This window comes from Lissotriton helveticus, chromosome 10 (genome assembly GCF_964261635.1).
Source record: "Lissotriton helveticus chromosome 10, aLisHel1.1, whole genome shotgun sequence".
NCBI classification, from domain to species: domain Eukaryota; kingdom Metazoa; phylum Chordata; class Amphibia; order Caudata; family Salamandridae; genus Lissotriton; species Lissotriton helveticus.
In genome coordinates this window covers 1211383633-1211406096 of record NC_136071.1, presented here as the reverse complement: position 1 = coordinate 1211406096, position 22464 = coordinate 1211383633, and the positions used below count along the sequence as shown (strand labels likewise).

Sequence of the window (22464 nt, the reverse complement as noted above, 5' to 3'; positions counted from 1 at the left end):
CTTGATGCTTATTTATAAATTATAATGTTTATCTACTTACATATTGTTTTATTGGATTAACATTTGTACCTTTTCATAGTTCTTTTTGGTATGTTTGCTGTAATCAAAAAACTAAATAAAAAATATTTTGAACACAGAAGTGACCTTCTCTAAAACTAAAGTAGTAAATTTCACGAAGAAATGTCGACATTAAGGGGTTTGGTCCATAGGCGGATCGCGTCTTGAGTGCACCTCACATTATATATATCTTGGAGGGATTTGATTCTGGAGGGTCCTCCATACAGCCCATGGTACCCTTCTCATTAGAAGTTGTCATTCATGCGGATAGTTTTTGGTGACCAGTCCTCCTGAGATCAGATCCCTGTCTGGTCCAGGACAAAATAAGGGGACAAATGCAGGCCTTGGGGGGGAATACAGAGCTGATTGTTCACCTGCTAACTATTTGCCAAGCGTTAACTGCCTAAAGGAAACACCTATTAAGAGGTTCTTTTAACCAAGTCGGAGTTAGAACTTGTAGACAAGCACTCATACAGGCCCATCAACCATGAAAATACCGCTTTGAACATAAGGGTTGTTGAGTTTGCACTTTCATCTATGGTGACACCAAATTAAGTAGCTACCCCATTGGAAAGACTTTCCATTTTGATCTCATATGAAGAATTGTTGTACTGAAAGCATTTATTATTTTTAGCATGGAAATATCTTACCGTGATGTTTTAAAAATACATTTGGTATAATGGTTTTAATTACCTATGCACTAAATCTAAATCTGAGTAGAGAGCGTTCCTTTGCAAGGGACAATTTCACTTGTTTGTGATCCATTCAATTCCAGAAGGAGAGGGGGAGAGAAATAGAGAGGGAAAGAGAGAGCGAGCAAGACAGAGAAAAAGAGAAACATAGAGAGAGGGAGAGAGAAAGAGAGATAGAGATAGGGTGGGAAAAAAGAAAGAGAGATGGAGAGAGAAAGAAAATAAAAATGGAGAGAGAATGAAAAGAGGGATGGAGAGAGAGAATAAAAAGAGGGATGGAGAGAGATGGAGAGAGAGCGCTTATCTATTTTTTGTGTGACTCTCGACATGAGCAGTGCCACTGTTTCAATCACCGCTGGTGGAAGCCAGGCTGGGAGTCTGCTGGTCCACCCATTGTAAGTCCGCTTTGATTACAAACTCAGTGACTCCTCATGCACAGTTAGTGTAATCAATGCTGTGAGTAGGCACTGCAGGATATGTCACTTCCAGCGCATGATTGAGTTTGGCTTGTGGACATCATCGTGCAGCGCTAGCCTGCTTGCTCTTTGGATTGACCATGGCTCATGGTGGCTGAGCCGCAGTGAAGTTAGCAGGTGCTGTGACACTGAAACTCAAGAATGCACAATACCTGGACACTAGTTGTCACCCTCTGCAGCCACGATGAGTTGACTTGTCACCAGTTTTGATGTTCACCCCAATATCATCAGCAAAGAGCAGAGGAGACAGTGATTTCAATGTCCTTGTGGGTCTGTGGTATCATCAAGCGGTAACTGTGCTTCCCTAAGGCTGGTCAACTCAGCTCCTCACTGAGGCAGGCTCAGATGAAGGAGCTTCTATTGGGTTTATGAAGTACCACAGGTGGTACATCCCCTTGGATAGCAGGGTCTCATGCTTTTGTAACATCATTGAATCTCCACGTACAGCTGCAACCCATGCCATCCTCCTGCAACAATACACAGGTAAGGTGGACTCTAATGGACCTCATGTTCAAGAAAGTGCTGACACCATCTTATCAGATAATCTAAGACTCAGCACCTGTGCAGGATGGGAGATGGTGTTAATCTCAAGAACATATGAGTCAATGTCCCCAACAGATACCAGTGTGGCAGCAAATAAACCAGCATTGTTGATTTAATAAACCTGCTACAAGGCTTTGAACCCATGAAGGTTTATCTAATAATAAAGTGTGATACAGAAGCCACATTTAATAGTGAGTCAAAATGCATGATACATCAATACAGGTAATTAGCATGAGGCTGAGTCAAAGGCAGCAAAGAGAAGGACATGAAGGCAAATCTCAGAGTAAATACTCTACGTCATAACCAGGAGACAGACAAGCGTGGGTCCAATCTCTAAAGTCAGAGCAAACCAGACATAGATGAAATCAAAAATTACTATTTGGGGAACAAATTTCAGAATGAAAATCACACTGTCAGCACAAGATGACATATAGAATACAAAATGTAATGCTGTGTCATTTAACACCATCCCAACACCAACCCATAATTGAATATTACCTAATGCAACTAGATGTCTCAATACAAATCAAGTTACACTTACAGACTTACAATCTCAAACCAGAAAGTGCACTGCAGGAGTACAGGCAGTGGGAGCCCTGAAGTGAAGTAAATTCTTCCTTCAACATTCTTAAATAAGAGCATATCAACCCATGATGCACATATAATCACAAGCGATGAGAGGAGAAATTAAAATACACATCATGGCTGCTTTAGAATTCAAGATGGAAATTAGGCCTAGTTTGCACATAGTTCTGACAAGCACAGCAAAATACAGTTTTGCAAAGTTTAGTGTTTTCTTTTAGCGCAAAAATATAATGTTAGGCACACATTTAATTACATGAAAATTATCGCTCTCAACAGTAAAGCTTCGATCACAACAAGCTGATAAAGTATTCAATAAGGATCACATCTTCGAGTCAGTAAAACTTTGCTGTGTACAATAATAAGCTGTTTGTGGGTAAATAATTATCAGCGACAATACACCAGGACAACATGATAGCTATTTGCTCGTTATACAGTGGGATCTGGTGGATTTTCCACCACAAAAGTAAGTGCAGAATATTGGTCGGCAACAATATCAAGTCAGAACTGCGTCTGCCGCTGTATTGTCAAGGTAAGTACATTGGCAAGTCAAAATATCAGAGCTGCACTGCACTGTGTAATGGACAAAGGGCATGAAAATGCCATATTTAACAATATATGCTGCATTCCTGTCAAGTGTGGCTCACTGGTTAGAGGAGGCAGACCCTGAAGCAGAGGTCAGACCCGGGACCAGGGTTCAATTCCCGACGCGGCAGGGTCTTGAGCCCAAATATCCACGGACTCGATAATTCTCGTTTCGGTGCCTACTCGAATCACGGGTTCACACTCTGCAGCTCTGGGCATCAGCTTGCTTAATCTCCACTACGGCCCCCCGCGGCGGGATGCTTGGCTTTCACCTTGGGGATGCCCAGTACGGGTATCTCACAGGGAAAAAAGCCAGGACGGGTTCCCAAGGCAAGCGCCGAGATGCCTACGGGTAATCGAGCGCTATATAAGAACGCATAATAATAATAATAATAATAATAATAATAGTAATAATAATAATAATAATAATAATAATAATAATAATAATAATAATAATAATAATAATAATAATAATTTCCCTGTCCTTGCGCACAATGCTCTGGCTAGCACCAATGCAGGCGCCCTTGCCCCATGGTGCAAGGGTGCCTGTGTGTTGAGTAGGGACTCTTCCTGCACAAAAACATTCCCCTGGGGCAGTTTCATCCTTCTATGTGTGCTGCAGAGTACAGCACACATTAAAGATGAAGCAACAGGGGGATATTTCTCCTTGTTAACCCGTTGGGCACGGCCGCGATTCTGCGCCTGTGCGGCAGTTTTATTGAGTGGGCGGATTCATGACGGCACCCAGCCATCACCAGCACACCCCCACATTGATGCATGACGGCTGGGGGCCGTCATCAGCATGGAAGGAGTTAAATCTCACCCGGGAAGGCTTGGTAGTTCTGATGTACTTCCAAGTCTACTAGTATTGGTAAGTCTGGGAATTCTTCAGAATCCATGGGGGATACTTGGGAGCAACCACTCACCCACCCATGGAACCTCTTCCCAAGGGCAGAGTAATGCAATGCATCGATTTGAGTTGTGATTTATCGTGCCACTCGGAGCCACGTCGTGCCACTCAGAGCCTCGTAAGGTGGCCCTGCATGGCTTGATGAATCCTACCTATGGTTTGCCTGGCTCTTGCACCCTCTTGGGTGGCGCAAGGGTGATTTAAATCCTCTTAATATTTTTACCTCCACACCGATGTGCCTTGATGATATATATGTTATCAAGATACTTAGGGGCTGATTAGTATGGCGGGGACACTGCCACGATAGGTTGTCCGTGGTAGTCTCCCCGCCATCCTATGCAGCTTTTCCACTCGCCAGAATTTGAGGGCGGGTGCTGTGCAGGCGGGGGAAAGCCTGACCGCCATGCATCCAATGGGCTACTTGAGCCCACTGGGGCAGTGAAGGGCCTCCCAATCCCTAAAATGGTGGTGGTGCTTACCAGGCACCACCATAAAGATTAGGATGGTCCCTCCCCGCCAGCCTTTCACTGGCGGTCACCCGTCATAGAAAGGCTGGAGGGGATGGACATTGGGGGCCTGTAGCGGGCTCCTCTTCACCCCAGGTCCTTTCCTTTGGTTGTGGGGGCGGCACCTTTTGTGCACCCCCAACGGTTACCTGTACCAAGTGACAGGGACAGCATGGTGCCTGTCACATAGTACAGGGATGGGTTATACATCCCTTTTTTCGATTGTTGCCGGTGCTGCAGCCAGCAGCATCCGCCGTAATGGAAAAGCTGTACAATGCGACCACCACCATAGCGGTTGCATTGTAATCTGGCCTATGGGACCCGACACTATTTTGGGTGGTCCCCATCTCTGTTAGGGTGGCGGGCAGACATGAGTCTGCCCACCATTCTAATCAGGCCCATAGAGGTAAAGTTAAGAATAGTAAATCTAAATACACACGTATATATGCCTAACTTGACGATATAGTGCTATCCAATATTCTGCCCTCGATATTGTTGCAGAACGATAATTTGTCACTCAGTATTGTGAGATACAACTATCCCAGTCCTGTAAGTCTCAGAGTGTCCCTTGTCTCCTCATTAGATATTCCTTGGTGTTGAGTTCGGGCCTAAGGAGGATGATGTAGACTTTGGGGATGAAGATACAGCCCAGCAGTCCAGCACTGGAAGTCAGGATGGCGAAGATCTCCACGGCCACCATGTACCTGCCCTTGGTGCTCAGGTATGCTGGGATGAAGGAGACCCAGACGCTGCAGAACACCAGCATACTGAAGGTGATAAACTGGGCCTCGTTGAAAGTAGCTGGTAACTTTCTAGCTATGGAGGCGACAACAAAACTGAGAAGAGCCAAGAATCCCATGTAACCAACCGCAGCGTAGAAGGCAACAGCAGAGCCCTCGTTGCACTGTAAGATCATCTTCCCAGTTTCTGATGTGGTGTCAATGTCTGGAAATGGGGCAGAGCTGAGGAGCCACACAACACAGATCACCACCTCTCCAAGTGAGCAGAAGAGCACCAAAAGTCTGGAAACTCGTGGGTCCACCCACTTTCTGAGCTTGCTGCCCGGCTTTGTGGCGTTGAAGGCGATGATCACTGTGATAGTTTTTGCTAAAACTGAAGAAACAGCAATAGTGAAAATGATCCCAAAGGCAGTTTGCCGGAGGAGGCAGGAAGTCTTTGAAGGGCGTCCAATGAACAGAAGACAGCAGAGGAAGGACAGCAGGAGGGAGACGAGGAGGATGTAGCTGAGATCCCTGTTATTGGCTTTAACCAAAGGTGTGTTCCTGTATTTAAAAAAGACTGCCAGCACTCCAGCAGTGAGGAGGGAGAAGAAACTTGTAATGGAGGATAAGGCAACTCCCAGCTGATCCTCATAGGCCAGGAACTCTATCACCCGTGGAATACAGGCATCTCTCTTCTGATTGGACCACTGATCTTCAGGGCATGCTAAGCAGTTTGCCATATCTGCAGGAAAAGAAAATTGTTCAGTATTACAGAAGATGCTTCCAAGTTGGGAGAGATGAGTGGAATGTGACACAGTATAGTTATTCAGACCTTTCCTATGGCTAGATGTGTACCTGTGTGCGGGTGTACTGTCTGTGGAACATGCACACTGGGCCTTGCAAGTCATTAGTAAAAAGCATATTGACCCGGCATCTTCAGAGAGTTGTCCTGAAGGACAGACATAGGCACAACTGCCAGCTTGCAGGAGTCACCCTGCAACCCTTGAGCATCTTATTAAATTCATCACAAACCGAAGAGTCGTATCAACATATTTTTGAGGTGATTGGCTGTAGGGTGTGGATACACTCATCCTGTCTACATACATGTATGTATTAGTCTTCAATGGGTCCTGCACATAGAAAACAGAACCCTTCTCCTTTTCACAGAGGCATTTCCTCAGCCACTAAAAGAAAAGTGGTCTTTGGAGCTGCACCGGTAACGTCACAGTCTGGCCCCTGCTTGGAAAAATGCCCCTCTTATTGTATTTACCCTGGTACTGCTGGGTTGGACATTTGAACTATAAATAGATACATATCATACTGTAAACAACAAAACAATGCTTAGACTGTGAAGAAATACACACATGCAATCTATAGTCTTTTTGCCAGAATGATGTCTTCTCAAACACAAATGGACTTTCTAAACCTTATCAACATTGTCGTTTCATTAACTTGTGATATTTTAATTTGTATTATTTTGCTGCCAGTCCTCTTGCACTGGGCCTCAGGTTGGGGAACGCCTTCGCTGAGTGTTACAGAGAGGTGGGAATCTAGCTCAGGTGGTCTGCTTGCCTCAATATTCAGCAGTCCACAACTCTCATTTAGACCCTGATTGCAGGTGTAGGTCTAAATTCCGATCCCAGTGCAAGCACATGTTAGTGGGATAATTATCACACCCTCAAACTGTTCCTCTGATACATTTTGACATAAATAATCAATAATGCCATTTTGTTCTTTGTATGTGTGCTGCAAATTGAAAAAAGTGATGGATGTTGCGGTGAAACACCCACAGCAACACCCGTTGCACACCCCTTTCATGAAGATACCCGCATAAAAGGGTCCCATATTTACAAAGTGGCGTTAAGCCACAAAAAGTGGCTTAACGCCACTTTATAAATCTTATGCAGGGCAATGAACCACCGGAACAATGAGAAAAGTGACGCTTCAGTGGCACAATCCGCTTGCAAATATTCCCCATGATTGCTTGATCAAATCTAATTTAAATCAATCCTATTATGTATTTTCCAGAATAAAGAGTGCTGTGTTTTTTGAGGAATCAAATCTTATTCTAGTCGAATTAGAACCAATTCCTCCCATAATGTAGTGCAGAAGATCGTGGATTGACACATGTTGTGTGCTGCCTGTCCCGTAGCCACACAGGTGGGATACTCTGTTCTGACTGATGCACCTGAAAGCGTCTCTTCAGAAGGGGGTGCTTGAGGCATTTTCTGAATTTATTCTGCTAATGAATGTATGGTTTACTTAAGTAGCGTGGACCAAGTCACAGGTGTAAACTGAAGAGGAAGGGGGGCGGATTCACAAAGTTTAACTCAGACCTGACATTTAAGTTTAGATCTGAAGTCTATCTTTAGACCTGACATCAACTTTTAGACCTCAATTTTACATTTAGGCCTGAGGTCTAAGTTTAGAACTAAAGTCTATCTTTCACCCTGACATCAAAGTTTAGACCTCCGTTCTACTTTTAGACCTGAAGTCTAAGTTCACATCCGAATTGTAACTTAAGACCTTAAATCTGAGGCACATATTTACAATATTTCGTCATAGGGCCGCGCAACAAGCCTTCCAGATGTGCTGCTTTACAGCAAAAGAAAAGGGGAGAAATGCACCGTATCTACAAGATGTAGCACGAAGGTGCAAGAAATGAAATGAAATGTTGACTTGTAGAGCGCGATTGCTGCCCTGGGGCGTCCAAGCGCTAGCGGCCAAATATGAAATTGCTTAAGTCAGGAAAAGAGTTTTAGAAAGGAGCATTGAACAGGAAGGTCTTCAGCTGTTTCCGAAAAGTGGAGAGATTTGCATTGGACCTGAGCTGAAACGGGAGTGAGTTCCACAGCTTGGCCGCGTTGTAGGCGAACGTCCTGCCGCCAGCTCTTGCCTTTTTTATTCTGGGAACTGAGGCCATACATGCCTGGCTAGAGCGAAGAGCTCTACTGGGTTGGTACTGCGTTGCCAGATCCCGAATAATGGCCGGACCTGTGTCCCAGAACGCTTGATGGAATATACACATTGCCTTAAAGGCGACTCTCTGTCGAACTGGAAGCCAATGCAGACTAGTCAGCCCGGGTGTGGCTGACAGCCTGCGCGGCAACTGGAGCACGGCACGAGCCGCACAATTTTGCACAATCTGTAGTTTGTGCAATTTATATTCCGGAGCGCCGAGATAGAGGACGATATTAGAATCCAGACGGGACTGAATCAGACCCTGAATGGCCACCTGCTTTGCATCCATCGGCAGGAGAGGAAAAACTTTCCTCAACATCCTTAGGAGGCCAAAGCAAGTAGCTGCGAGTTTTGTGGCCTGAGTGTTAAAAGAAAGCGTCTTGTCCAACCAAACCCACAGGCTTTTTATATTGTCCTTGGATACTGGGGCAATACCAAGACATGCGGGCCACACCGGGTTGATCGAAGTAAGATTAGAGGGGCCCAGGATCATCAGCTCTGTTTTGTCCCCATTAAGCTTTAGGAGAGAGGACGTCATCCATACTTTAACCTCCTCTAAGCATTTTGCCAGACCACCAGGGAGACCACTAGCTGAGTGTCGTCCGCATAGGAAATGATCTTAATGCCAAACGGACGTACAATCTCAGCCAGTGGTCTCATGTAGATGTTAAAAGGCGCAGGGCTTAAAGGGGAGCCCCGCAGGACTCCACACTTCAAAGGTCTGCTTGAGGATACCGAGTCTTCATCAAAGATTTGGAAAGACCTCTCGCTCAAAAAGGATTTGAGCCATAGCCATGCTCCGCCAACTATTCCGACACTCGACAAACGGCCCAGCAAGATGTCATGGCTGACCGTGTCAAATGCCGCACTTAGATCAAGGGTGACTGTGTTGTTGGCGACATTTTCCTCATTCTATATATGCTTCGGAATGCAGCACACATGGAAAGAGGGAAGCATAACGAATGAACACATTTCTCCTCATTGCATCTGCTTTGGAAAGGCGTTAGTTTAGACACTGACCCAGATTTAAGCTATGTTGTGTAAATCTGAGGGAGTGTCAACACCCACAACAACACCCATGGAACGTCCCTTTCAGGCAGAGTAAGGCATTGCCTTAATGCATATTTACAAGGCCTTGAAGAGTCACACAGGGTGGCATTGCTTGGCCTTGTGGCTAAAGGCAGGGACACTGCGCCTACGTAGCGTCACAAAACAGATGCCCAGTAAGAGTGCTACTGGGGCATTGTAAATATGCCCCTTAATTTAGATCTAAAGCCTATCTTTAGACCTGAAGTTTAATGCAGCCGGGCCACATATGCCAAGAGGTCTTTGATTGCCATTTAAGATGTCCCATAATTGAATTTCCACTTACGTGTCTGCACCTTTGATCTGCAAATTGAATACCTATGCGATGAGTGTGCACGGTAATGCGCTCTGCTGTGCTGCAAAAAGTGAGATCTGTCCCTGATTGTGCACAGTACTGTACTGTACTGCAGACACTAACATCTGTGCCCTCAGTTTACAATGTACTGTACTGTTCTATGCCTGAGTGTCTACAGTAGTGTAGTACCGATGAAACTGAGATTGGTGGACTAAGTGTGCACAGTTCTGTACTGTGCTGCAGAAACTCAGATCTGTGAAATATTTCGTAGAGGTAGCACAGTACTGGACTGTGCTGCAGACACTGATATGTGATCTGAGCGTACAATGTACTGTACTGTTCTATGCTTGAGTGTCTGCAGGAGTTTAGAGTACCACAGAAACTAAGATCTGTGGCCTGAGTGAGTAAGATATTCTACTGTACTGAAGAAAATGAGGTATGAACCCTGAGTGTGCAAGGTACAGTACCGTACTGCAGAAAATTAGGTTTATGACATGAGTGTGTGTGGTACCATCCCGAATATTCTGGGGGTAAAGAATTTTTGCAGGTTGTACTCTCCCTCATTCCGCCTTCTTCAAGCATGATGCTCTCTTTTTACATTCAGAGAAGGGCACACACGGGGTCTAATTCATAAACTACACTTATTAGTACAAAAAGTAGTACTACTGTAGTACTCCTTATTTCCTACATATTGCAGGTATCGTATATTTTACATGCATGTGTTTCCTACTAAGGGCCCAATTACGATGCGGGCTTAAAAGGCTTAACTGTCGTACGGAGCCCTTCAGCCCGCATTGTAATCGGCTGGTCGGATTCCTTTCTGACCGACCCATTTTGATGGGGTCAGTCGGAAGGGAATCCAAATCGGATTTCCGAATTGCCTCCGACGGGCTCGAAGAACCTGTCCACCATTCAAAAAGCCTTCAAGTATCCTTCGGCCGGCTCTTTCCGGCCAAGAGATTACAATGGCCGATCCCACAGTCTTTCTGTGCTGGCCTTTCTGACACAGAAATGATTTTGGAATCTGTCTTTGGGGGCACCCAGCCTGGCTGATGAAGGCTGAAAGCCCAAAACCGGTCCTAGGATGCTTGTTTCCAGTGCAGGGAGGGCCTGGCCTGGCAGTTCGGGCTGGACTGTTCCCATTGGGTGCAGGATCAGGACTGATTTGCATTTGACTGGGTCCACACTGGAATGGCATGGTGAGCAAAAAAACGATGGATTTAGGCCCAGATCTCTGTACTGGGGTGAATTTATGACATTGTACTGCATTCTGTCCATCAATTGTACTCTTTCTATTCCGCTGAATGGCAGCATAGGGGGAACCTACCGTGCCCCCTATTTATCCCTGCACCCGGTAGCAGGGATGAACTGCACCTCTGCTCTTTGCAATGAGAGCAGGTATTCCGTTCGGAATGCATGTTACGGTCCGTTCATCATCGGAATCAGGCCATTAGTAATTAATGTAAAACAGAATCTGGGAGTGGCGCAAAAATAGGGAATAGCTGCAGGTAAATGGGAGTTGTTAAGGGAGCAGCAAGGAGGGGTTTAGGATGAGGTAAGGGGAGTTTATTAATGAACATGCTAATGCCAGCCACCATCCACAAATGAATAAGACCATTGCTATTCAGAAATGACATGTCTAAGGTTACTACTGCCCTAAAGGTGACAAAATAGTAGCAAATGGGGGCATGGCTAAGATGGTGGTCAGGACGGAGGCATTCATTTTGAGGGGTTCTGTTCATGGCATGGCCCATCATCATGGATACACCAGCCCCCCTCCATAATGTGCCCCCAGAGTGGCTGGCATCTGTAAGCAAAATGGAGGCCCGCTCAGGTGGTGTCTATGTGGGGGTACTGAAGGACCTGGTGGGAGTGCAGAGCAGCCCCTCTGCAACACACTTGGCCCTCATGGCTGGGGGCAGGAGGTGAGACATACAAGAGGGAAGACACTGGGGATCAAGAGAGCAGGAGTTGAGGCTGAAGCAGTGATGGGCCATGGAGCTCAGAGCTAGGCAGAGGGTGCTCCTGCCTGTAGGAGGGTTGTGTGTTGACAACCTGCTGGACCTGCACTGTAAACATTGCAGCTACATGGTTGTCTCCAATGGCGGTCAAGAAGGGAGGCCCTGGTGAGGGCAGAAGATCCACACTTCCCTTGAGTAAGGTGGCCTTGAAGATGAAGTCTTACAAGATATCAGACCACACACTATAACTCATCCTGACTGATGAATGAACAATGGGCGCCGCCCTCAGACCTTAGAACAATGGTCCCCCCAAAGCCAAAGAATATGGGTCCCATGTCAATCCTTCTGAGACTCCCAAACAGCAGGGATGGATGTAGTCCACCAGAGAATGGATTAAAGAATCACACAGCCAATATCCTCACAGCAATTAAGGACACTAAACTAGCCTCAGAATGGGGAATTCCAGTCCCTTCTACAAACAGTTGCCCAACTTTACGAAAAGGTGGAAGACGCAGAAGGTCCTTCAAGACAGAACAGTGTGAAAATAGTGGGAGTCCCAAAGTTAAAGGAGGGCCAAGCATGTCTCTGTTTCTGGAGGACTAGCTCTCCAGGGAGTCTCTCAAAGGCAAAGCATCCAAAATGTTCACGATTAAACAAGCATAAACGACCTCACTCGATAGTGGCATTGCAGCACAACTTCCACGACAGGGACCACATCCTGCAGGTGGCATGGACACACAGACCCTGGCACATGGATGATGCCAAAGTGAAAATGTATCCCAACTATGCCAATGCCATCCAAAAACAAAGAAAGAATTTCTGTGGGGTAAAGCAACACCTCCGCACAATCTTAAATACACTTTTTCCATGCTACTGGTGATGCCTGGCCGTCGGGTGATATCCTCGCCCGAACAGAGGCAGAGAAGACTGGGGAGCAGATTTGGTTCCAATAGGATCCCAGGCAGAGGCGGAATGAGTCAAGCTGGTTGCGGACATCCAGAGCCACAGATTTTAGGGGTCAAGCTAAAAATAGGAGGCCTTGTTGAAGGACTTTAGAAGAGAATGAGAGGGAATGGGAGCTCAAAGGAATGCTCAGGAGAAACTGACAGGCCAGTAGTCAATCCGATGACAGTGGACACAATTATTTGAAGTTAGCAATGGCTCATACAGGCAGATGGGAGATTGTTGAGTGGCCTATGACTTATTCCAGATGCTGGGCTGGTTAGATAAGAAGGGTTACTACAGCAAGGGGTCAGGTCTGCCTGGCACCACTATAATTCTGGAGTCAGATTCCTGAGCGCAGACTTGTAATTCATAAATGCAATGTTGTTATTGTTACTGGGGGGGCTACAGATACTTTAGACATTGGGGAGGTGGGACGTTTTGAAACCGCAGTGTGAGACGCTTGGGTGGGGGGCATTTACAAGATGGGTAGATGCACACTGAGATACCTACAAAATGCACAAACATGGGGCCAAGTGACATACCCTTGACAATGGCCACACATCAACTAAGACACCTGAGTCTTCTGCCTAAGGTGTTATCCTGGAACATAACTGGCCTGGGAAGTGTTAGACGGACCGGGAGGGTCGGCCGAAGATAAGAGGAGAGGTCTCCGGGGAGAGCCGTCTCCGACGATCGTACAGGCAAATAACTCCCCCCCCACTGACGTACACCACACCAGGATAAGGTTCAACGTTATTTTATAAGCAATTCTTTCGGAACGGTGAGATGGTACAAGGAGGTCTGGACTCCGAGGTCCCCTCTATTCTAGTCTCTTGGTTGGGTTAGGGGGTAGCGGGACAGTCTCGTTACCACGCTGGGGGATATGGTGGTAGGTGAATTAGCTCACAATCCTCGAGCTCGGCGTTCTAGATGTTCGGGCCGCGGCGGAGCCAGCAGGTCCCAGGGTGGTTGAAGATAACGACGGTCCGCGGCGGAGCCAGCAGGTCCCGATGACGACGAAGGTTGTAGAGGGCCGCGGCAGCGCCAGCGGCAGGTCGGTAGTGTGCAAGGCAGGGCTACGGCAGCGCCAGTAGTCCGTCAAGGTTGAGTTCTTCACTGCGTCTCTCGACTCCAGGATACAACTGCCCTCCTGCTCCGGAGCTGCCCCAGTTATAGGTCTGGCGCCCTTTGATGTCCGGACCCTCTCACTGGGAGGTCGGGAGGCCCGGGATGAGGGAGTCCAGACACCCAGCAGGGGGGTGGAGCCAGCGCCTGGGGGAGCTGGGGGCGATCGGCACTTGGTGGGGGAGAGCCATCGACACCTCTTTCTCCCATTGACCTGCCAAGTAGTCCGCTCACCTCCTGGGTGGATGGTGGTGCCGGGATGTCGGGGCCTGGCCAGGCCCAGGGTCAGGGTTGATCGGAGGCCACGCGGCCTCGTGGTGCTGTGTCCAAGATGGCGCCCAGGCCGGGCGAGAGCGCCGGTAGGGAATCGGGCCCCTGATGTGAGATGTTCAGGGGCAGGGGCCTTATAGGAGACGGGAAACGGGTTGTTGTTGCGTGTAACACCTGAGGAGCGGGGCTCGGGCCTGGTCGTGCGGGGAGGGAGCCAGCCTTACACGTGGCCTGTCCAACAGGAAGCAAATGAAAGTGGGGGTAATGTGGAAAGACTTGACACAACTGAATCCAAACATTCTCCTCCAAGAGATGCATCTCACAGAAAACACTGGAGGAATACTACACTGAACATTGTGGTTAACTGATCGCTACCCCTCTGGGTAAAACACGCATGGGCACACAAGGTGGGATACCAAGCAACAGTGCGTGCTCAGAGGAATGAGCACGCCCTCAGGCTGGCCACTTGGTTTTCCCTAAGGTTTACAAACAATGGGAATAGACAAAACGTGAGTGTGGCTAGCGGAAGTGGCGGACTCAGTCCTGCTAATTGGGAGGACCTAAATTAAATACATCATGGGGAAAGGGATTGAATGACAAAATCAGGCGATCTACCAAGACCACGCCACAACCCACTCCTAGAGATCTTTCTGAAGACTATGGGATTGGTACAGCTGTGCTGAGAGGAACATCCAGAAACCCACCAAAACACCTGTAACTACAATTAGACTCCTTCTACTATTTGTTGCTACAAACACCATGTAGGATGATTTGAACCCCCAGAGATACACTCACATGGTGGAAATCAGACCCCTGGGACCTAGCGGCCTGGTAGATTAAGAAGCTTGTGATGGAAACTAGAACCCTATACTTCCAGGGGAACTATTGCACAGTAGACTTGTAGGTTACCCTGTGGGAGACAAATAAGACCATTTTGAAAGGAATCATGTTTGCACAAATATTACGGGCAAATGGAAAGAGAGATAAAGTGATGGGGGCTCATGAGGCACAGTCGGCTCAGTGGATTATATCCAAGACCCCACCCCAGCCATGAAGGGCCAGTCAGAGATAGGGAGTAATGAATCAAGGCACCCCCTCTAACAAGAGGCAGGGACATTTACAGGGCAAAGCAAGGCAACCTGTATGAGAAGTAAAGCAGACATTTGAGGGGATTCTGGGGCCAGGGCTGTGATCCTGGGATTACAAATCGAAAGCCTTTGTGGCACATTTGGAGAAACTTTACCAGGCTAGATGGAGTTGACCAAAGGGATCTTGCTGTCTTTGTGTGAGAGGTGCCAGCGCCTATGTTAAGGGGAGATTTGAGCGGTTACCTGGATGCAGACCTCTCCAGCGAAGAGTTAGCTGATGCCAAATGAAAATCAGAAAGAGTCTGGGGCAAAACAGATGCTTGAAGTGTGTGAAACACATCTAATAGGCCCACTCTAATTGAGGTACATTAGAACCTGGGGAGGGGACTTTGCCTTGGGATGTCGTTAGAGCAGCACACATATACAAACAGTCAGGGTTTATGCCTTATAGGGGCACCAGACGCAATCTCCACAGTTTGTTGGGCTGTCTGGTGAGTTGCAATCACATTGCTGAACTGACGCTCCTTCTCTCTTTGGATGCCAGGACAGTGTTTGACTCTGTCTAATGATAATCCTTCAAACGTTGGGACTCAATAAAAGGGTCTTGTCATGGGTGAGGTTACTATACAAAGATCCATTGGCCAGGATGAATCTAAATGGAGCCTTTTTCAGAGAGGTGGGCGGGGCACCAGAGAGGGATGTCTACTCTTCCCCCTGCTATTTGAGATGGTGATCAAACCCCTGTCATGTTGGTTGCAAACAGATGTGCTAAAACACTGGTTAGGGAAGGACACTGATTGGGAGGATTTCATTTCCCTATATTAAGATAATGTCCGGCTTTATATCTTTATATCTTTATATATCTTTATTTAGATCAATCGGTTCTGAGGGTTTTTGAAATCCTTGTGGTGGTTGGCTTGTTTTCATGACTCTTCATTAACTGTAATACATCAATTGCATTTATGTTGATTGGGAAGCTGATGGAAGCAGTCTGGTGGAAACCCCTGGCATGGCAGCCCTGGGGGTTCAAGAACCTGGGCATATTCATAGCATGACATTCCTGGCAGAAAACGTGGAGAAAATATAAAACAGCAGCTGACCATAGGAGGAATCTCGCCCTCTGCCTCATCGGTAGAGGAGGTCTCTACAAGACTAAATATACATTCCAGAGTGTTTGTATGTCCTACAGAACACTCTGTTCCCTGTTCCCAAGGGCTGTGTCAGATCAGCAAATGTAACCACACGCGGTTGGTTGTGCGGTGGCAGGTCCCCAAGAATATGCTGTATGACAGAGGCATGCATGGCTAAACAATGCATCCATCTACCACACACGTTTGTGGTAAAGGCATGACTGGTAAAGGGTTGCGTGGTAAATATTACACTCTAACCCCCTTTGCCCTGAGCCCTAAACACTACCCTGACCCCCAAGCCCTAAACACTACCCTGGCTAAGTCCTAAACACTACCCTGACCCGAGTCCTAAATGCTACTCTGACACCCCCTTGAGCCTTAAACACTATCCAAAACCCAAGTCCTAAACACTACCTGATCCTGAGAACTAAACACTGCCCTGACTCCCCCTGAGTGCTAAAAAATACCCTGACCCCACCTGAAACTAAACACTACCCTGACCCCAGAGCCCCCCAAAAAATCGGTATGTAGGGACTGAGTAACCATATCGCCCCAGTGTCTATGAGCTTGAGTCTGACTATAAGTAGTGCCTCACTTGCCCTCCTAAGCTTACCAGAGGAACTAGCAAATTGGTACCCCATAACTCAGCACTCTCGACCATCTCAGGAATCGGAGAAACAGGACACACCTTTTCATTCTCTCACTCACACAATAAGTTAAACAAGAGATACAAGGGAAGTTTAGAATATGTATTTAAGCAATTGTGCTATGAAATGCAGTACTCGTTCCACAATTACAATACAAATGCATTCTAAAAATACTGTTAACATGGTCAATAAACTTATACCATGAAAAGCCCTGTCATGGTATATAACAGAGTAACGTAAACCCCCTCCCCTGCTATAGAAGATAAATGATTGAAAATCAAAGATCTCTGGGATTAGTGGCAAACCCCGTACCTTAGCACACATAGATGAACTTTCTGGTTCACTGACAGAATATCAATGAAAAAAATATCACTGAAAAAAATATTGAAGAAATCATACAGAATACAAAAATATTGACTGCCTATACTTAAAACGGTAAGTACAAAAATATTGAAAAAATATATCATTTATATTAATGTAGTTATATTAAATATCGATTTTAAATATGTATTTAATATAAAATATTAAAATAAACATATATTAACTACTTACATTAATTTATAAAAAGATATCTTTAAATGTAAATTTTCACAAATATAACAAACGCAATTATTTTTAAAAATGTAAACACAAAGTTAACAAACGAATATTTTAAACAATAATATATTTAAAGAAAATGTAAATAATGTAATATTATCAAAAATGTATACATATTAAATTATACTAAAAACCTAAAAAATATGTAATAAGAAAAATAATGTAATTTCAAATAAAAAGTACACAACACATTTCTGTACAATTTAATTATAAATAATTTACAAGCAAAAAATATTGACATTTCTAAATATAATTATTATAATAAATCAAACACATAATTATATATTATATATATTAGCTAGGGAAATCGCTACCCGAAGACAGGTAGGAACATAAGAATTTGTTCCGTGTCCACGATTAAGATAGTGTGTTATCCTTGATTTTGATATGGTATGGTTTCCTACAATTTTGAAATTTTATTTTAGGACAGGGGAAGTCTGATTAACGCACCATCTGGGGGTCTAGATGTAAAGAACCGATACAGAGGAGGTGAGCATCTGGATTTAGGACGTAGATATATTTTTCTTAATACTTGCTCAACATACTGAGATATTGCTATAAATGTTATTACAGGGATATTTTGAGGTACTACGTGAAATTACAGACCCTGGAATTATAGGTGCTAAATGTCGAGGGTAAGTGCTACTGGCATATTATTCAGAATTGTTGGATAGTGGATACGTTTATTTATACGGACAGAGGGGCTATACTTACTGGAATAATACTGCAGAATTTAAACTGACCGCTTTGTATACTTGTTATTTTTGATATCAGGAACGTTTATTATAATGAGGAATATGTATATTGTTTCACAGAATAGAAGATAGTGAGATTTTTGTGATACTAAGGATCCCCTAAAGCTTTCGATGGTAAACACCAATGGTGAGTGCCAGTAGTTTTGTACTCACGTCATTTTGGAAGATTGAAATATATAACTGTGGTGAATAGTAGAAATCAATTTTTATTGTAGATGTGGATATTATGAATGTGTATAAGAGGACAGGAGATTAATTGATGAGGATTGCCACTCACAAGGTGAGTGTAACCTATCAAGTTATTTTTGATTTATGTGTTACAGTAAATGTATGGGAATTTGATGTTTCTATATCTTCATTTTAGCTATCTCGTTACTGGAGAGAGAAGTTTGATTTCTGAACTGATTGAATATCAACCGTATACAGAAAAGGTTGACAGAGGTAACTAATTTTTGCCAATTAACTGGTAATTTTAAGTTGTTACCGGTTGTCAGGTGGGTCCAGAATATGTGGGAACAATTGGAGACCTTTTGATAAGAACCTGATGGCAGATAAGGATCATATAGATTGTCTATTGGTGTGCTACCGTGTGAGGCGAATGATATAGAGAGAATAGATGTAATTTTATTATTCTTTCTTCAGATGAGATTTAAGGACCGAACCCGAGGAGGAAATTGAGCTAGTGGAATTTTCGTGAATATTTAGGTGATTACTTTTCATTATTGCAACAATGCTTGCTACTTGATCTTGAAATATATTGTTTCCTCTGACACGGGACTTTATACATATTCACATACTTTGGGTGTATCTTATAATTGGAAGTGGTATGACTTTCGTTCTATTCTTTTCTATATGTACCTACACGGGGAGCTGAGCTTACACTAAACTTTGGGTGATTGGTACTTACACACCTTAAAGAGCATGACAGTCTTAGATCGTGTTATATTTATGGATACTGTTTATTTGGTTGCAGCCCTGAGGAAGTCAAAGTGTGATATTATTACACGACGAAACACGTTTTGGCTGAAGCTGTTGTACTCACTACATTAAATGCCAGGAGAATTTCTGATGACAACGCAATAAATATGGATGAACTTTGATATCTTGATTGGAAAAGACTTTGATTACTTATCCGGAATAACCTCACAGAGAAATTTACCATACGATTTGTGTCATAACTGAAGAATTTATTAATAATAGTGTTCTCAGAGGATAATTAGTTTTGTTTGCTTCCGCATCTGCGGGACTCTTCTGGATGTCGGATACACATCCATCTTCTTGAAGCACCAAAGTGATATTCTGTTTTGATATTACCCTATTAATATATTGTAGAGCGCCCGTCAGCCTGTTAGTATCCAATCCTTTTTGTATACTGCCAAGCAGTTTGGATAATTTGCACTGTAAGTAGTTCAGGTGGTTTGATCAAGCCAGAAATACTTTGATTATTTTTGCATTTTAATTACACCATACATTTTGTTTATTCTGTACAAATGGGGTTGGGCTGCGTTTGTTCTGGTATATCTTTATGCTTCCGAGCATTGGTACTGCCTCTTCCTTTCTTTGGTACTCATGCCCTTTCCCCCCCCCCTCTTCACTCATCCATGTCATCTTGAATCGTGTGGAAAGGCCCTTCATGGTGTGCAGGCAGCAACTTTCATCAACCACGTCTCGCTGTCTTTTCTCTCTTGCAAGTGTTCCCATCACTCATATACACCATCCCTTCACCTTGTGATTTGCACCATGTCACACATGATCTTTTCTTAGCACACACTTCACTCTAATACACCCCACACCTCGCTCTGCATCATATGCAACCATGTGCACTTACAGAAGCAGAGGAAAGTGTGCACTGCTGCTGTCTGTGATGTATGAGTGAGTAAACTTGGACTGCTGCTAGTTCTGATATGTACACTTGAGGAAGAATACTTTGCAGCTACATTTTCAGTAACCATTCCATGTGTGACAGGAAAACATGCCCTGGTTGTTTGTGTGTGTCTGTGCAGCACTGTGCCTATAATGGGAGCTTACACCACTGCTACAGTTTTGATTAATTATATTTAGCTAGTGTCTCTCTGCTGAAAGTGCTATAATTGAGGCACTATTCCCACTTTCTTGGTGAATGATTTGTTACTATGGCACACATTTTGTGTTTGCCTCTGCTTGTGGATTGTAATGATGCGTAAATGTTTTATTTACTGCGTGTCGGCTTGATGAAGAAAAATGTTTGCGGCCGCATACACCCACTTCACTCCAATACAAAACATCGACATTTATAAGCCAATACTTCTAAATCTCACAAATGCGAGACCAATTTGCATTGCAAATGCTTGTTTAAACTTGACATCTGCCTCATGGATGTGTAATTTATTTATGTCAATCCCTTCATACCAACGTTAGGAGGTAGAAATAAAAATCTATGGGTGAGTGCAGGGTAAAGTCCATGTGCCAACCATGGTATGCCTCCTTTCCTAAATAATGTATAGTGCTTCTTTGTGTGACTTAGGGCTACTGTCCAGCACCATTTAGTATTTGTCGTGGAAAGTGAGACCCACATAAATAGCTTGCATCAGGTTCACAACACTTTTGTGATAAAAACCAGGCACAAAGTCATTTTAAATCTGCCAATAAATGTAACACATCATTGAGGAGTCAAGCTAATAAAATTGCATTGCTCCCCACAGGAAGCCTTTTGAACAATGTTAGAATAACAAAAGATTGAAAGGAAAACAATAATGTTCTGAACCTCTGCCTTTCAATTCTCATGCAAGACGTTGAGGCCACTTCATAGCTCAAGGTGTTATATCGGAAGGATTGTCAGTTACAAACACCAAATAACAGAAGGATCTTTGTGATAAAACCAATAACCCACTAAGCTAGCTATATAAAATGCTAATGTTTGATCTGCATGTCACATGTTGTGCTTTTCAGCAGGAACATTACCCCTCTATGCTACTCTATCACGAGTCAAAACTGTGATAGACAAATCTATGATCACTCCCTTAAGTGCATTAACCACCACAGTTATCATGCTGTTGTAAACACTCTCTAAAAGTGTTACCAACACAAATCTCTCTGCAGGATGCTCTTATCTCAGTGCAGCCTGCCATGCAGAGGGCACTTCCTTGACATTGGCACCTAGTGAGACTGTACCAGTGACCGCACCTCAAAGCCATCATTGGGGTGGGAGAATGGAGGGGGAGAGGGAATAAAAGAAAGAAAGGTGTGGTTTAGTTGATGACCAAGGACTAATTCTAGCTTTGGCAGATCCTTAAATTATATTATCATCTGTTCAAATAACTTTATTTACATGTGACTGACATGGGGAACACATGTAAAGTAAATATTTCAATGAAGAGGGCTATTTGCCAAGGAAACTTACACTTATGAGCAAATTACACATCTTCTCATTTGGGTCTTTGAAAAGGATCATTGGTTGTCATGCAATGCTTTATCACCTACCACTCTTGTTGGTAATCTCTCCTTCTGAGCAGAGGGCGCAGGCATAGCAACAGACAGGTTTCCCTTCTAGAGGGACCTTCCTGTATCCAGGAGGACAACTCTCACCGCACACAGAGGTTGGGGTGATCTGGAGAGGAAGAGATAGAGATGTGTGAGACATCAACAGAGGAAGAAACAAAAGGGACATGCAACATTATCACACATCCTGCGGACTGAGAAAGAATTTGTATAGTTTGTCGTGTGAGAGAACAGAGAAGAAAGAAATAAGGGGCTGATGTCAAAGGTTCAGTGGGAAGGATTCAGGGAGTGAAAGATGTTGGAGCATGTAATTGCATCAGTGCGAGGGATCCAGGGAGTAAGAGATGCTGGGCAGATGTGATAACATCAGTTTAAAGAATCCAGGGAGTGAGAGATGTAGGGCACACGTGATAACATCAGTGTGAGGGAACCCGTGAGGTAGAGATGTGGGGCACAGGTGATTGCATCAGTGTGAGGGATCCAGGGAGGAGGAGATGCAGGACAGATGTGATAATATTAGTGAGTGGATTGTAGTGTAGCTCCTATTTTCCCAATAGGCTCTGCGCATTGGAATAGTACCTACAGCAGTAAAGGCCTAGACCAGACGTTAACTAGGTCTACTACTGTCGATACTAGACTTAATTTTTGGGTTTGCCAGCTAAGCTCAGAGTTCGCTAGAAACTTTCTCGAATGTTCAAGGAAGGAATTAACTCCCCTGATTAGACAAGAAGGGATTTAGTTTCTGACAACCATAGAACATGACAACTTTGCTCTCCCCTAATCAAGAGTCAATCTCGAGAGTCGTGTGAGCACAAGGCAATTATTTTACTCAGTCAGTACGTGCATTCTTAGTCTCATCAGATTGTAGAGAAAAGGAAGAGACGGGCGTGTTCAATAAAAAGGTGTTATTTATTGATCAGTCTCTTTTCTCATACATGAGAAATGGATCGATATTATTGCAATACTTATAGTTAAGTAAAGTGCATACATTAAAAGCAATAGTATAAAATAATACTGTAAAAACATTGATATGGTTTCTGAGCCATATGATGTT

The 22464-nt window shown here is 44.4% G+C and overlaps 1 protein-coding gene across 1 annotated transcript in view; it reads right to left on the bottom strand.

The window, feature by feature from the left end:
• Positions 1–4907: 4907 nt before the first annotated feature.
• LOC144784217 (vomeronasal type-2 receptor 26-like) overlaps positions 4908–22464 on the bottom strand; it is a 252587-nt gene continuing 235030 nt past the window's right edge. Inside the window, exons 4-5 of the mRNA XM_078662871.1 lie at positions 21393–21519; positions 4908–5815 (exon numbers count right to left, since the gene is read on the bottom strand). Coding sequence (XP_078518997.1) covers positions 4908–5815; positions 21393–21519 — 1035 coding nt within the window. The remainder of the gene's footprint in view (positions 5816–21392; positions 21520–22464) is intronic.